Source organism: Abramis brama (genome assembly GCF_963993115.1).
Source record: "Abramis brama genome assembly, chromosome: 21".
NCBI classification, from domain to species: domain Eukaryota; kingdom Metazoa; phylum Chordata; class Actinopteri; order Cypriniformes; family Leuciscidae; genus Abramis; species Abramis brama.
The window spans coordinates 11,790,145-11,803,494 of NC_139983.1; the positions used below are offsets into that span (position 1 = coordinate 11,790,145).

At 38.2% G+C, this 13,350-nt stretch overlaps 1 protein-coding gene across 3 annotated transcripts in view; it reads right to left on the reverse strand.

Moving 5' to 3' along the window:
* Positions 1-13,350, reverse strand: part of kiaa0586 (KIAA0586 ortholog) — a 124,064-nt gene that overhangs the window by 43,227 nt on the left and 67,487 nt on the right. For all 3 annotated transcript variants that reach the window (XM_084096719.1, XM_084096718.1, XM_084096717.1), the window contains 3 exons: positions 6,289-6,485; positions 5,986-6,087; positions 1,769-1,855 (listed from right to left, as the gene is read on the reverse strand). In XM_084096719.1, coding sequence (XP_083952845.1) covers positions 1,769-1,855; positions 5,986-6,087; positions 6,289-6,485 — 386 coding nt within the window. The remainder of the gene's footprint in view (positions 1-1,768; positions 1,856-5,985; positions 6,088-6,288; positions 6,486-13,350) is intronic.

A 13,350-nucleotide genomic window follows, 5' to 3' on the forward strand; every position in this document is an offset into this window, starting at 1 on the left:
GACTTGTCATGAAAATCTCTCTGATAGGTTGCTAGGGACTTTTGGCAGGTTGCAAGTTGTTTGGTCTCTAGATATGACTCAGGTCTCTCCTTCAGTGCAAGTCTGTGGGATTTTTTTTCACCAGTTTTATTGTCTACCAGATATTAATCACTTGCTAGGGGGTTGTTCAGATCACTAACTTTAAGTACGAGTACTAGTAATGCTTGTGCTAAGTGATGCTTGCCTTATACCTGCACAAAATAAGCTAAAACAGCTAAAAATCTAAATGTAAAATGACATAATATTTCTTATTTTAATGAATTCTCGAAAACAACTGCCATTTTTTATTTAAGGACCAGAGTTCCCATGGTCTTGGAAAACACGGATATATAAGGGGAAATTTAGAAATGTGATTTCTAGGCCTGGAAAACAAATGAATACAAATCCTAAAAAGTATAAAGTTGGTCTAGTTCTGTTCTTAAAATATATATATTTTTAAGTTAGAAATTGCTAATTGTGAGTAAAAACTATTTAAAAGAAAAATCTCGTAATCACAAATGAATTACTGGAAAATTCATTTGAATTCATTGCTTTATAAAAGCAGTTATTGAAACGTAATTATTAAAATGTAATTATTATTTTAATATATTGCCACTACTAGTAAAATAAGGCAGAAGCAGCAAAAAAAACTTGTCTATATGGGGGAGCCTTTGAATATTGTCTTAGGAGCCTCAGAGTCAAAAAAGTTGAAAACCACTGACACAGAGCCTCCAGTTTGCAGAGGACTTAAGTAGTGAATGAAGATAAAGCAAAAATGCACATTATATACTAACACTGAGTTTGACAACCAGGACTATAACAAAATACAATATTTTCAAAGCATCTCTGATACAAACCATTCAAAATGCAACCATACAAATCGTTATTCTAACATCTGCAAACAATTATTACCTTCAGCATATCGACACAAACCATTTCCTTCCACCGCAAAACCTGTTAACCAGAGATCGGTTCCAACTGAGCTTCATCTGTGGAAGATGTTCCCTCTCAGACCAAAAGGGGTCACTGTGGAACAGCTCATGTGATTTGAAACGCATCCCCCTCCATGATTCTTTATTCTCATTATAAACACTCTTTTTCCCAGCAACTTCCACAAAAGCCTGTGAGAAAAACACAGATTTGCCTGCTTCCAACTCCCGTCTAATGACTGCTATGCTATTTTGGTGCTAACTGACGCCTTGCCCTTGTAAGACCGAGCGAGAGAATCGGCCTGATGCCCCATACGCCGGGTGCCCTGCACTGCTTGTTAGCAGTAAATATAAGGGGCTTATGTCTATCTGTGCATGCTTGAGCAAGCCTGAATTCCTGAACGAAAAAAAAAGAGAAATATCGGCAATACGCACCACACCCCTTCAATATCAATTCACTGAAAGGCCAATTTAGCAGCGCACATTGTAATTAGATTTTTTCTCAAGCCCATGAATGATATTTTAAACTTTCATCCATTCTCTGGTCTTCGTTAATTAAAGAAAACGATGTTCTCCTTCACCCTTTGGCTCTGAAAATCTCATTATTGGAGCACTGAGCCATTGATGGCCAATATATCTGAGTAGGAGGAGACGTGGAGAATGGGCATTTGTAGTTGGGTCAAAATGCAAATGTGAATAGGAAGTAGGAAACAGTGGATAGGGGCTGTTACCCTCAGGGTGGACACCAGGCTATGAAATGACCTTTACGTTACGAGCTGGAGTGAGTGTGTGGGTTGAAATGTGCTTTTAATTGAATGTACCTGGCTGATGTCGGCTACGGCCAAGAAATTGGTTCCGGGAAAGATATTTTCCTCCTGATCTTCTCCAGCATTCGGTTCCTCGGTGGCCTGGGAGGCAATGATACGGAGACATAGGTCAGGAAGCAATACCGTGTCTGGAAATGACAAAATTCATCAACAACTGAGGAGATTAGAAAGTTTTAAGTGTGTGAGTTAATAAGGATAATGATGACAGGCTGAAATAAAAGATGATACTTGACCATAGGGTATGGTGGATTTAAAATTCACCCAATCTATTTTTTGAAAGCATGTTATAGATTCATCCATGCATACGTTTCATTAAAAAAAAGACCTCACAATGTTCAACTAATGAAACGAAAGACTTCTCTCTGGTGAAGTATGCTTAAAGCTGCAAGCTCGCGTTGGTCTGCCTCCATTTTTTAGAGCAACGTCAACATATGTTTCACTCGGATGTAAATCACGATACAGAAGAAAATATATAACGCTACTTCCGTTTAACTTTAAAGGAACAGTTCCCTCAAAAACAAAAATTCTGTCATCATTTACTCACCCTCATGTCATTCCATGAGACGTTTTGAACAATGACAATCTGTGCATTACATAAAGCTATTCTAAGACTCAAAATATAGTGCACAAGTCTTATGGATTACTATTATGGTGCTGTTATGATGTCCTTTTTGGAGCTCGACAGCCCATGATCATTGTGCGTGTTCATTTGTATGGAAAAGAGGAGCGTGAACATTCTTCAAAACATCTCCTTTTGTGATCCACTGAAGAAATAAAGTCATACAGGTTTGGAAGAACATGAGGGTGAGAAAATGTTTAAGTATATTATCCCTTTAATTGTCAAAAAAACAACAACAAAAATCCCACCATATCCTGGCACAGCTCCTCAAATGCTGATGCTGATCACACATACATAATAAAATAAAACGCTGTCTCATAAGCCAATCTTACAAGACAGATTCAAGAGTGTCTTTACATCGTATACCTACAAAGATTCAATTAATCATTCAGTGCAAGGACATAAACTGTAACTGTTTAAGAGACGTGTGTGTGTGTGTGTGTGTGTGAGAGAAACATGCATGTTTTCCAGGTCTCTGCCTCATGCAGCTAAGCCTCGTCTCCATGGTAACGGAGAGAGTTGGTCTGCTCATGTGAATGAGAGGTACGGGTGTGCTGAGTATGTGAGACAGATAATGTTATTATAGGCATTGCTCCTCCTAAAGCACAAAAATAGATTTTACAGCTCTTTTGTCACAATTTTTTTTATCATTTATACAATAGTTGTAGGTGTTTCATCCTGGATGGTACAAGAAGAAATAGATGTTACATCCAATTATTATACAGCTCTCTGGAATACATGCTTCTTATTAGTCAGTCAAAGCATTCTGCAGGCAAATATTTATACAATACTGTTCGCTATATTTATAATTAATTGCAGTCTTACACTATTGTTGAAAAGTATGGGGTCAGAATAAAAAGTAATATCTCACAATATCACTGTTTTTATTGTATTTTTGATCAAATAAATACAGCTTTGGTGAGCATAAGAGACTTATTTTAAAAACATCTAAAAAATCTTCCTGTTGCTGAGCTAGTTTTATGTCCTCTCCTATCTCTATTCTGCTCACATAAAATCATTTCACATAAAATCAATATTTCATTTACATGACTCTATCCTAGTTTATTATCAGATAAAATTGTTTTTTTTTTGTGATGTTACCCCTTACTTATATTGTACCCCTTACTTATATTGTGTGTGCGTGTGTGTGTGTGTGCGTGCGTGTGTGTGGAGTGACTCCATCGGAGCTACGGAAACAGACGAGACTGCAGCAAGCGCGCTGCAGTGAGCTACAGAAACACAATATTATTTACTATTCTGCTCACACACATGTGCACAATCACACTTGCACTGAAAATAGCAGGAAATGAAAAGAGCAACTGGTAATTTTGCAGCTGAACTGCAAATTAGAGGAATAGTTCCTTTGTATAGTTTTCTGTCATAATTTCTCGCTCTCATGTTGTTCCAAACCCGTGAGACTTTCTTTCTTCAGTTGAACATAAAAGGAAGGATTCAGAACAAGAGGATTCAGTTCACAAAAATGGTTTGATTCATTTGTGAATCGGGTGGATTCGGACTGATGATGACTCCACGATCCGGTTGCAATGGTTGATAGTTCATTAATTGTATAGAAAGAATAAATTTTTGGCCTGTTTATCACAAAAAACTATCAAATGATTTCAGAGGACTTGAAATATTGTGCTTGAATCCACTTTTATGATAATGTTATGCTTTTTGAGTCCTTGAAATTCCCCATCCTTATTCACATTGTGTGTCCCATGTAAAAAAGTAAATGGTGACAGAACTTTTACTTTTAGGTAAACTATCCCTTTCTGTTCAAGATCTACAAAAATCAAACTATCACAATATTTTCTCAAAGAACAAAAGTGGGCTTTGTAACAGTATGAGCCAGTGGTGACTGCAATGCACTCCAAATGTCAAGTCTCAGAGGACGGAGATATCATGTGTTTTAAGCACAAGCACTGTGAGACTTAGTCATATTTCATTCCCTCTGTTTGACAGGCCTCAGGCCTGGTGGGAGTGAAGTGTACGATTCAAAGCATGTTTTGTGAGAGCGTGTGTGATGTCCTTGCCCATGTCTTTGTGGGTGGGTGGGTGGGTGGGTGGGTGTGTGTGTGTGTGTGTGGGTGGAGGCTGGGGTCTGCCAGTCTGATGAGTCAAGGGCATTAACTGGGCACAGACAGAGTGCTGAACGCAGCCTTGCTGAGCTGACAGACCAGAACACCTCTGCCGAGCTGCATCAGACACACGATCTGAGGGGAAGACGCACCCGTTTACACACACACACACACACACACACACACACACACACACACACACACACACACACACACACACACACACACACACACACACACACACACACGCGCGCGCGCGCAGAGACATGTCTATTGCTTGTACATAAACATGCAACATCAACATGACAAAATACACTGTTGTTCAATAAATCAATAATAATAATAATAATAATAATTTGCATACAATAATAAACAATTCTTAGAACAAGTTATATAGTTATATATAATTATATATTAATATATGTGTGTGTATTGTGCAGTAAAGGCCACACACACAAACACCTAGCTGCACTATTCTACCTCAATAACATTTATTTTAAAATAATAGTTTTATTTTTTTTTACTATAGTACTTGGAACACTTTAAATCTTTACAATATTCTAAATAGTCTACAGTTAAAAATATTATATATTTTAAAATGTAAAATGTATATTATTTATTTACTTAAAATTGTATATTAAAAATATTTTAAAATGTATTTATTCTATTTGAAAAACAAATCAAGTTTTTAGCAAAGATTGAACTATATTAGAGTACGCAGGACACTTTAAATCTTCACAATATTCTGAATCGTCAAAAGCTTTAAAGTCTTCCTTTCTTAAATTTAGTGAGAATGTGACTGATTGTGAACTCGACCTGAACTCGAAGTCAAAAGAGGAAATGCATCCCCAAATTAACTAGACGGATTCTAGTGCAAGACGTGTTTCTAGGGTTATTTCTATAGAGCTGTAATGATTCCTCTGATGCTAACAGCGGCAGGCAGACCACAGAGAGGCTTTGTCCTCCTAGACGTGCTGCTCCGACAGAAGAGCAACGGAGCTGCATCTGTTGCCTAGCAACCAGATGTGAATGGCTGAGGTCGGGATTGGAGGAGTAAGAACAGAAAACGCTGGCGGCAATGTCCCCCCTGAAACATTATACATTCAGCTCAATACGCACACGCAAACGCACACACCTCATCCATCTTCATCCGCTTGGGCAGGTTCTGAGAGCATGAAGGCGCATGCATGCACGGCTTGGCAAAAATCAATGGCAGTGCGATGAGAAATGCAAACCTGGCCCTTATAAGCACTACAGCATGCTGGAGCACAGCCAACATTTAATGGCATAATATCCATCCATTCTCAGAACGGAGCCAAGACAGCTGGTGTATGAATACACACACACACACACAAGCAAATGTACATGTTAGAGGACGTCCTGGGTGTATCATCAATTTGAAAGCCCGCAAAACTCTTAGCTATTTCTCTGATACAAAATTGAAATGAAATTTGGAGCAGTGCTGATAAAGCCAACCAAACCATTTCATTTTCAAATAATAATAAGGGTTTTACGTGAATCGAAGGTGGAGGAAGGATGGTTTCGGCTGGAATTGATGGCGTAGAAGAAGCTGGACTGCTGCATAGACAACTCTCAATGTTCACACCAGGCTGAACCTAAAAAACAAAACACAAATGCATTTGAATGAAAACAGTATGTGGAGTAAAAGCCACTTCAATCTGCAGTAGGGAAGTGATATTGTCCGATGTGGGATGCAAAGCTTGCAAAGTCAGATTTTTATGCCCCCGAATATAGTGAAATATTGTGCGATGTGACAAAATCAGCTGAAGATAATCATACAGCTATGTTTGTGTTACCTGTATTTTGAGCTGTGGGGTCCGTTTCTTCGGTTCTGACTGGACCTCCAGTAAGATGGTGTTGGGTTTCCGAATAGCAGGAGCAGTCTTGGGTTCAGAAACGGTAATGGGAGGGAAGGACGTTGTTACGGTTGCTGGTTTATTGCTAATGATGACCCGTGAAGGCATTGGGGCCTGGCCGTCCACTCTGGGCTTACCTAAAGAGATACAAGGTGTTGTGCTTAATGATCTGGGATTGTAACGCAAAGGTTATATGTTCTATAACAACACTTTGCATTATGAATTGCATTTCAGAAAGTAATGACATGTGAAATTGATTTTGCGTAGCTTGAAGCGCTCTTGTACATCACAGTTTAGTGCACGCAAGTTGCTTTGGATAAAATATTACTAAAAGACTGCTTATTTACATACATTCATACTAAAAAAAGGGGGGAAAAGTCCGTTTTTCAGGCATTAGAGATACATGAATAATGTCTGCATTGAAACATTACCAGGACAACAAAAGGCGACATTGAACGCAAAGTCTCCATCCCCCTCTTTTCCACAGGATGCGTGAGTGAACTAGCAATACACTTCGGCAGCCTAAGTGCGCTTCTGCCAAACCTCTGAAGTCTGCACATCCATCGCCCTGATGCAGCGCAGATAACTTCAACACGCTGTTTACAGGCAAGGGCACAACACGACCCCTATCCTCACGCGAGAGGGATATTAAAGACAGAGGCATTCCTGCAGATGGAGCCCACACACACACACACACAACTACACATTACTTTACCTCTCAACACACCGCAGAGCGACTGTAAAGGACGTCCACGGTACTTTAAAGTGCCGTGTCAGCCCAAAACACATTCACACACATCTGGCTGAGCAGGAGGCCGATCTGGCAACATGATTGGCATCTGTTCTGCAATGGGACCGTGAGACAAACAGGTTCAGCCAGAGTGCGCTAGCGCAGGTTTGTGTCATTCCTGTTCGCAGGAAAGCAGGTTACGGACACACATGCCCCATTACATAGAGATGCAAGTCTGGTCTCTGCACATTAACCGCAAACGAGGAGGCTGACATTAGCATAAATCTGCTGCGAGCGCCGCAATCTGTTTTTCCCAGCCTTCCATGCAAAGCAGGGGAAACATAAGCTTTACGATTTCCATAATTTGGCTGAAGGGCATCCAAACAGTGGCTCAGGAGCAAGAAGCACTGACTCATCTGGAATGCACAAATACTTCTGATAGCAAACATGTGGGCTCCGCCGAAGGAAGGCTTGAAAGGAGGCGTTTGTACTCCAGAACCTCAAGAGAGTAAAAACTCTGAAATGCGAAACCAGATCGGATAGATTAGCTCAATGATGGACAGTAAGAGATGCTATTATGGGCTATTCACAAACCAGGGAAGCCGCAAGGCATGCAAGGAAACAAAGACCTAAATGAAGGGACAGAATTCACAGCCCGCAAAATGCTTGGGAATACATTCAAGAGTATGTAAATCACTGACTTTACTGGACCCGAGGACACTGCAGCAGGAGACTTGAGAAAGAAGATGGAGAGAGAGATGATGAGATGATTAAAACAAAATAAATGCACATAAATATGTGCGCACACGTCCTGCTTCTGCAACCACATGCAATTTCAAAGCAACAAATGAAGTCACGTCTTCACCACTGGGGCTACCACCAGAGCAATTTCATCTCCAATCAATAAAGTATAAGAATTTATGAAGGTAATATGTTGCCATAAAGAATCGCATATGCAGTGTAAGATTTGTGAAAGTGTACATAAGATTGCAAGCAAGAAAAGATTTGTAAAGGTGTAAATCACCTTTCAAGTGTAAGAAAGAAATATGTGCAGCATTTTACTGTTATTTGTAAGAGTAATGCAAAATAAATGTGATCTGTATTCTTCTGACTTCCATTTTTCCGTGCTTACACTTTTGGCACGTTTTTTTCCGCACAAATACGGCCAAAAACACTGCAAGCCTGTGTACAGTAATTTGCAAGCAAAAAAAACAGAGGCAGGAACTGCAAAACAGATTGATCGCGTAAAATCAACCTTTGTGTAAAAAAATAAACTGTTGCAAATGTCTAAATGACTTGTGTACATGGGGCAAAAAAGTTCCCGAAATAACCCGATTTGTACAGTTGCGTCTTTCTTTTGGCTGCGCTTACAGTTTTGGCACGATTCTTGAGTTTTGTAAGCGTGAAGAGGAGGGCGGGTCCACCTTCATCATGTAGCCAATCAAATGAGCCTCTCACTGACTATCGTTTTACTCTTATCTGATTGGTTCAATAAACACGCCAGTCCAGTTTGGCTCTGCATCGTTCTCATTGCTGAAATGGTACTTTTAATGCACACATAGCCTACATGTTAAATAAATAAATAAATCATGATTGCTTAATTAGCTGTGCACCATTAGACTGACTATATGAGTTAATACTGAATTTCGAGCTGGTGTTAACGTTATTGGATTGAAATTGTATATATTATATCTGTTACACCACTGAGCTGATGTTAAACTTTACAATCAAAACATTTAATACCCCTTCTTTTATACCTATGTAATAATACCATTCTGATGCAGTGTTTTTCACATCATGTCTCTGTTCATGGTATTTACTGAAATATTGTCTTGGTCGCACTGTCAATATTGATTCTGATTACTTTCGTGTGACTGATCAAGCTATTTGTAGCTAGTATGAATAACAAAATGCTTTCTCTGTGTCCAGATTTGACTGTAGCTAATGAAAAACTGATTCTTCAAATCAACATAAACTTAACTTTGACAAAACGTAGTCTTTAATAATGTCTGAATAAATATCCATATCCAAATACAAAATCAAATGCAAAGTAACCAATTATGTCTGAATAGAAACCCAGCAACCAGGGAATACACAGCATCTAGATATGTTTATATATAGGGCTATACACTATTTATACACTGTTTATTTTCACTAAAAGAATTTAGTATTTGACTAACCAATTATTTATTTATAATAAACTTAATATATTTGTGAAATTTCTATCAAAATATTTGAGAATGGAGAATTAAACTGACCTGTTTCAAGAACCACAAAAATTCACTTAATTCAAATCAATATTATTAATATATTTAAAAAAGTGTATACAACAAGTAATTTAGACATTTGCAACAGTTTATTTTTTATGATTTTACGCGATCAATCTGTTTTGCAGTTCCTGCCTCTGTTTTTTTCGCTTGCATATTGCTGTTCACAGGCTTGTAGCGCTTTTGGCCGTATTTGTGCGAAAAAAACATGCCAAAAGTGTAAGAGCGGAAAAAAGTCAGAAGAATACAGATCACATTTATAATGCGTAAGCATGAAGCTGCAGTTTCACAATACATGCATTGCACTTACGAATAACAGTAAAATGCTGCAAAAAAAAATTTCTTACACTTGAAAGGTGATTTACACCTTTACAAATCTTCTCTTCCTTGCAATCTTATGTACACTTTCACAAATCTTACCCTGCACATGCGATTCTTTATGGCATCATATTACCTTCATAAGAATTCACCTCAGAGACGGCAAGACACGGTGAGCATGGGCTGCTCAAAGCATCTCTGGCATGCAAAAGCAGCAATCACTGTGTGTGAATTACAAGTCTTCACAACGATTCTTTCTTTGTCAATAATACATTTAGGGAAGAACAGAAAAGATGGCTTATATGGAGCTGTGCACCATTAAGAACTGAATTGAAAATGGCTAGGGATGAATTTGAAAATGAGGTAGCAAACTTGATTGCAATTCAAATTAAAGAACTGAACATTTTGCCTTTTAAGGTTAACAGGTGTAACATACAGAGAGAGCAGCAGAACTATGGATAGATGGATGGATGGATGGATGGATAGACAGACATACATATATATAGATAGATCAACAGATAGATATATAGACAGAGATAGATAGATAGATAGATAGATAGATAGATAGATCAACAGATAGATATATAGACAGAGATAGATAGATATATAGATAGATCAACAGATAGATATATAGACAGAGATAGATAGATAGATAGATAGATAGATAGATAGATCAACAGATAGATATATAGATAGATAGATAGATAGATAGATAGATAGATAGATAGATAGATAGATAGAATGACAGGACAATAGATATATCGATAGATAGATATAATGATAGAATGACAGGACAACAGATAGATCGACAGAATGACAGAAAGATGGATGGATGGATAATTTATTAAATTCCACTTTTTGTCATTCCAATTCCAATTAAAATTCAATTTAAAGTGGGGGGTGGCCAATTCAATTCAAATTTACTGTCATGAATTGAAAAGGAGCCAATTATTTGATTCCAAATCTTGCACAACCCTGTTATTATATAAAGAAATAAAAAGTATCATTAAAGCTCTTGAGTTTGACTGAAAATAGTAATGCTGCTATAAACGGTATGAACTAACACTTCCCTTGATCGCTGCTGTGTTGATTCGACTGCCACTTTCTACTCTCTGCAGTGCAGAACTTGCTAAGCAGATTTGCGGAGAGCTTGCCTGCTGTCGTACGTGTGTAAGTGTGACTCGGGGGCCATCTATGGATGAGCCGCACCGATCATCTGGAGCAGATGAAAGGCTCTCTCACCATTCCCATGGGGCACTCTGCAATCCCCACTGTCATCCCGGGAGAGTCACGGAAGAAGGGGAAATTAGGCCAGCTCTAATCTACAGCCCTCCAGAGACCCAGTCTGAGCCTTGGCGAGTCAATCCAATCCAGGCTGGGCCAGTCTGGACCCTCTCCTTCACAGATACACCATGCACAACTGCAGAAGTGTCTAGGAAGTTTTTAATGGGAGTCTGGAACTTTCCGCTTGGGTTTCTTTCACACATTCAGTATGAAGGGAAATAGGACAGCCACGGGGATGACACTGGTGGATGATTAAGACGCCTTGGGAATAGCCTCGATTGGTAAAAGATGCTTTTGGTCGATGTGGGGGTTTAAAGAAGTTATTAGGAAATGATTCACATTCGTAAGATGAAAGTTAGACAGGTCTGATAGGTGTGATTTGGGGAATGAGATGGTGTCGCTCTGAAATATAACAAGTGTCTAACTCAGCACTTTAAAGCTACTGTCTGTAACTTTTTTTTTTGGTCCAAAATTTTGATAATAATCATTAAGCCATTTTCCAAACTGTGTTTTTGTCTTATCCTGAATCACTACGGTACACCTATAATAAGTGTTTATATTGGGACTATTTTAGACTGGTTAGAGTCGTACCACTGCGGAGGAGCCCAGTACCTGCATGACTCGTCATAGACATAAACAGAGAGAAGTAGCTCCGGCTACAATGTTCTTCAGCAAGACGCATGCAGTTCTGTTTATTAACCGCTAAAGAGCCAAAAGTTACGGATTGCAGCTTTAAATAGATTTAAAAAACAACAACATCCCTGCTGAGAAGATCAGCTTAGACCTGCAAGGCTCAACAATAAGGGTGGGCTGATGGATGAAATTACCTAGCAGCCTATGAAGGAGTGAGACAGCTCTCAGATTTAATCAAAAATATCTTAATTTGTGTTCTGAAGATGAACGAATGTTTTAAGGGGATGGAACAACATGAGGGTGAGTAATTACTGACAGAATTTTCATTTTTGGGTGAACTAACCCTTTAACAGTATTTGCAAACAAAAATATTTGGTATTCTTTGATGTTCTGAACAGTCTTCTTTTTTAGCTTATTCTGTTGAATTTTGCTGATGTACATATGTTAAGGTAATATTATCTAGATGGCTGGAATAGATGAAGTTTTATCAAAAATGTGAGAAAGACTTGGAAGAAAACTATGTTTAATTAAAAATACTTTTCTTTTCTTTTTTTTACCTTTAAAAAAAAGTTTTTATAGTCCATCTGGTATAAAAGCCTTCAATTTAATCTGGCTTGTCATACATGGACATTATGCCCTTTTTTTACAAGATGTAATATAAGTCTCAGGTGTCCCCAGAATGTGTCTGTGAAGTTTCAGCTCAAAATACCTCATAGATAATTTATTATACCATGTTTTAAATGCCCATTTTTGAGAGAAAGAAAAAATATGCCGTTTTCGTGCACGTATCTTTAGATGCAAATGAGCTGCTGCTCCCAACCCCACTTTCCAGAAGAGGGCGGAGCCTGTACAGCTTGTTCCACTGATATGCTGCCAAAAACTAAAACATATGGTTTTGATTATTATCTCTATCGGGGTCACGCTCACGTGACATTGCAGTTCTTCATCATCATGAAAGTTTATCTGCATGCGTTTTAAAGCCATATCAGTCTAAATTTCAGACATATGGTTTTCTGAGCGCACACATCAAAAGCACAGAAGCTGGCTGTCAGACGAAGCGTCTCGTGGAGTTCTCTTTCACGTCTTACTGCACTTAAACTGTCAAATACACACAAGGTTATGTCAAAAACACACAAAGTTCACATAAACACAGTCATTTCTGTCTGCAAATGTAAACAACAAGTAAATAAATCACATGTGTATATTAGATCTGTGTATTAAAGAGAAAGCGGCGTAATATACAGCACCTACTGCTATATATGCTGTTAATATGAATCAAACAACAAAAGAAAAACAGAAAATCACTCACTGGCCTTGACTGAATAATTAGCTTTAATAAGAAAACATTTCTTACTTGAATGCTGCTGTTAAATGCTCTGGCGAGGAGATAAACATGGCGGACTGTGTAAAGCTCACTCAGGGCGGGGGTCTATGCTAATAGGGCCGAATCCGTCAGCAGTCGTGGGCGGGGCCTAAGCATATGTGATGTCACAAAAGCTACAATCTGCAAACGGCTTATTCTGAGACACTGCTTATGATTTATGGGAATTAAAAATAAGAGTGGGTGAATTTTTACCATTATAGGGTTGTTGTGTACACACACTGCTGACTCACATTTATGTTCAAAAAGGTTCCCTTCAAAATGTGTCCTTATATATGTCTCAATAAGAAGATAATAATATTACTAAAAAGTAAAAACAAATTATTATGTAAATAATTAAAATTAATTATGCAAATATAATTAATAAAACAATGTATTTATATGAATAT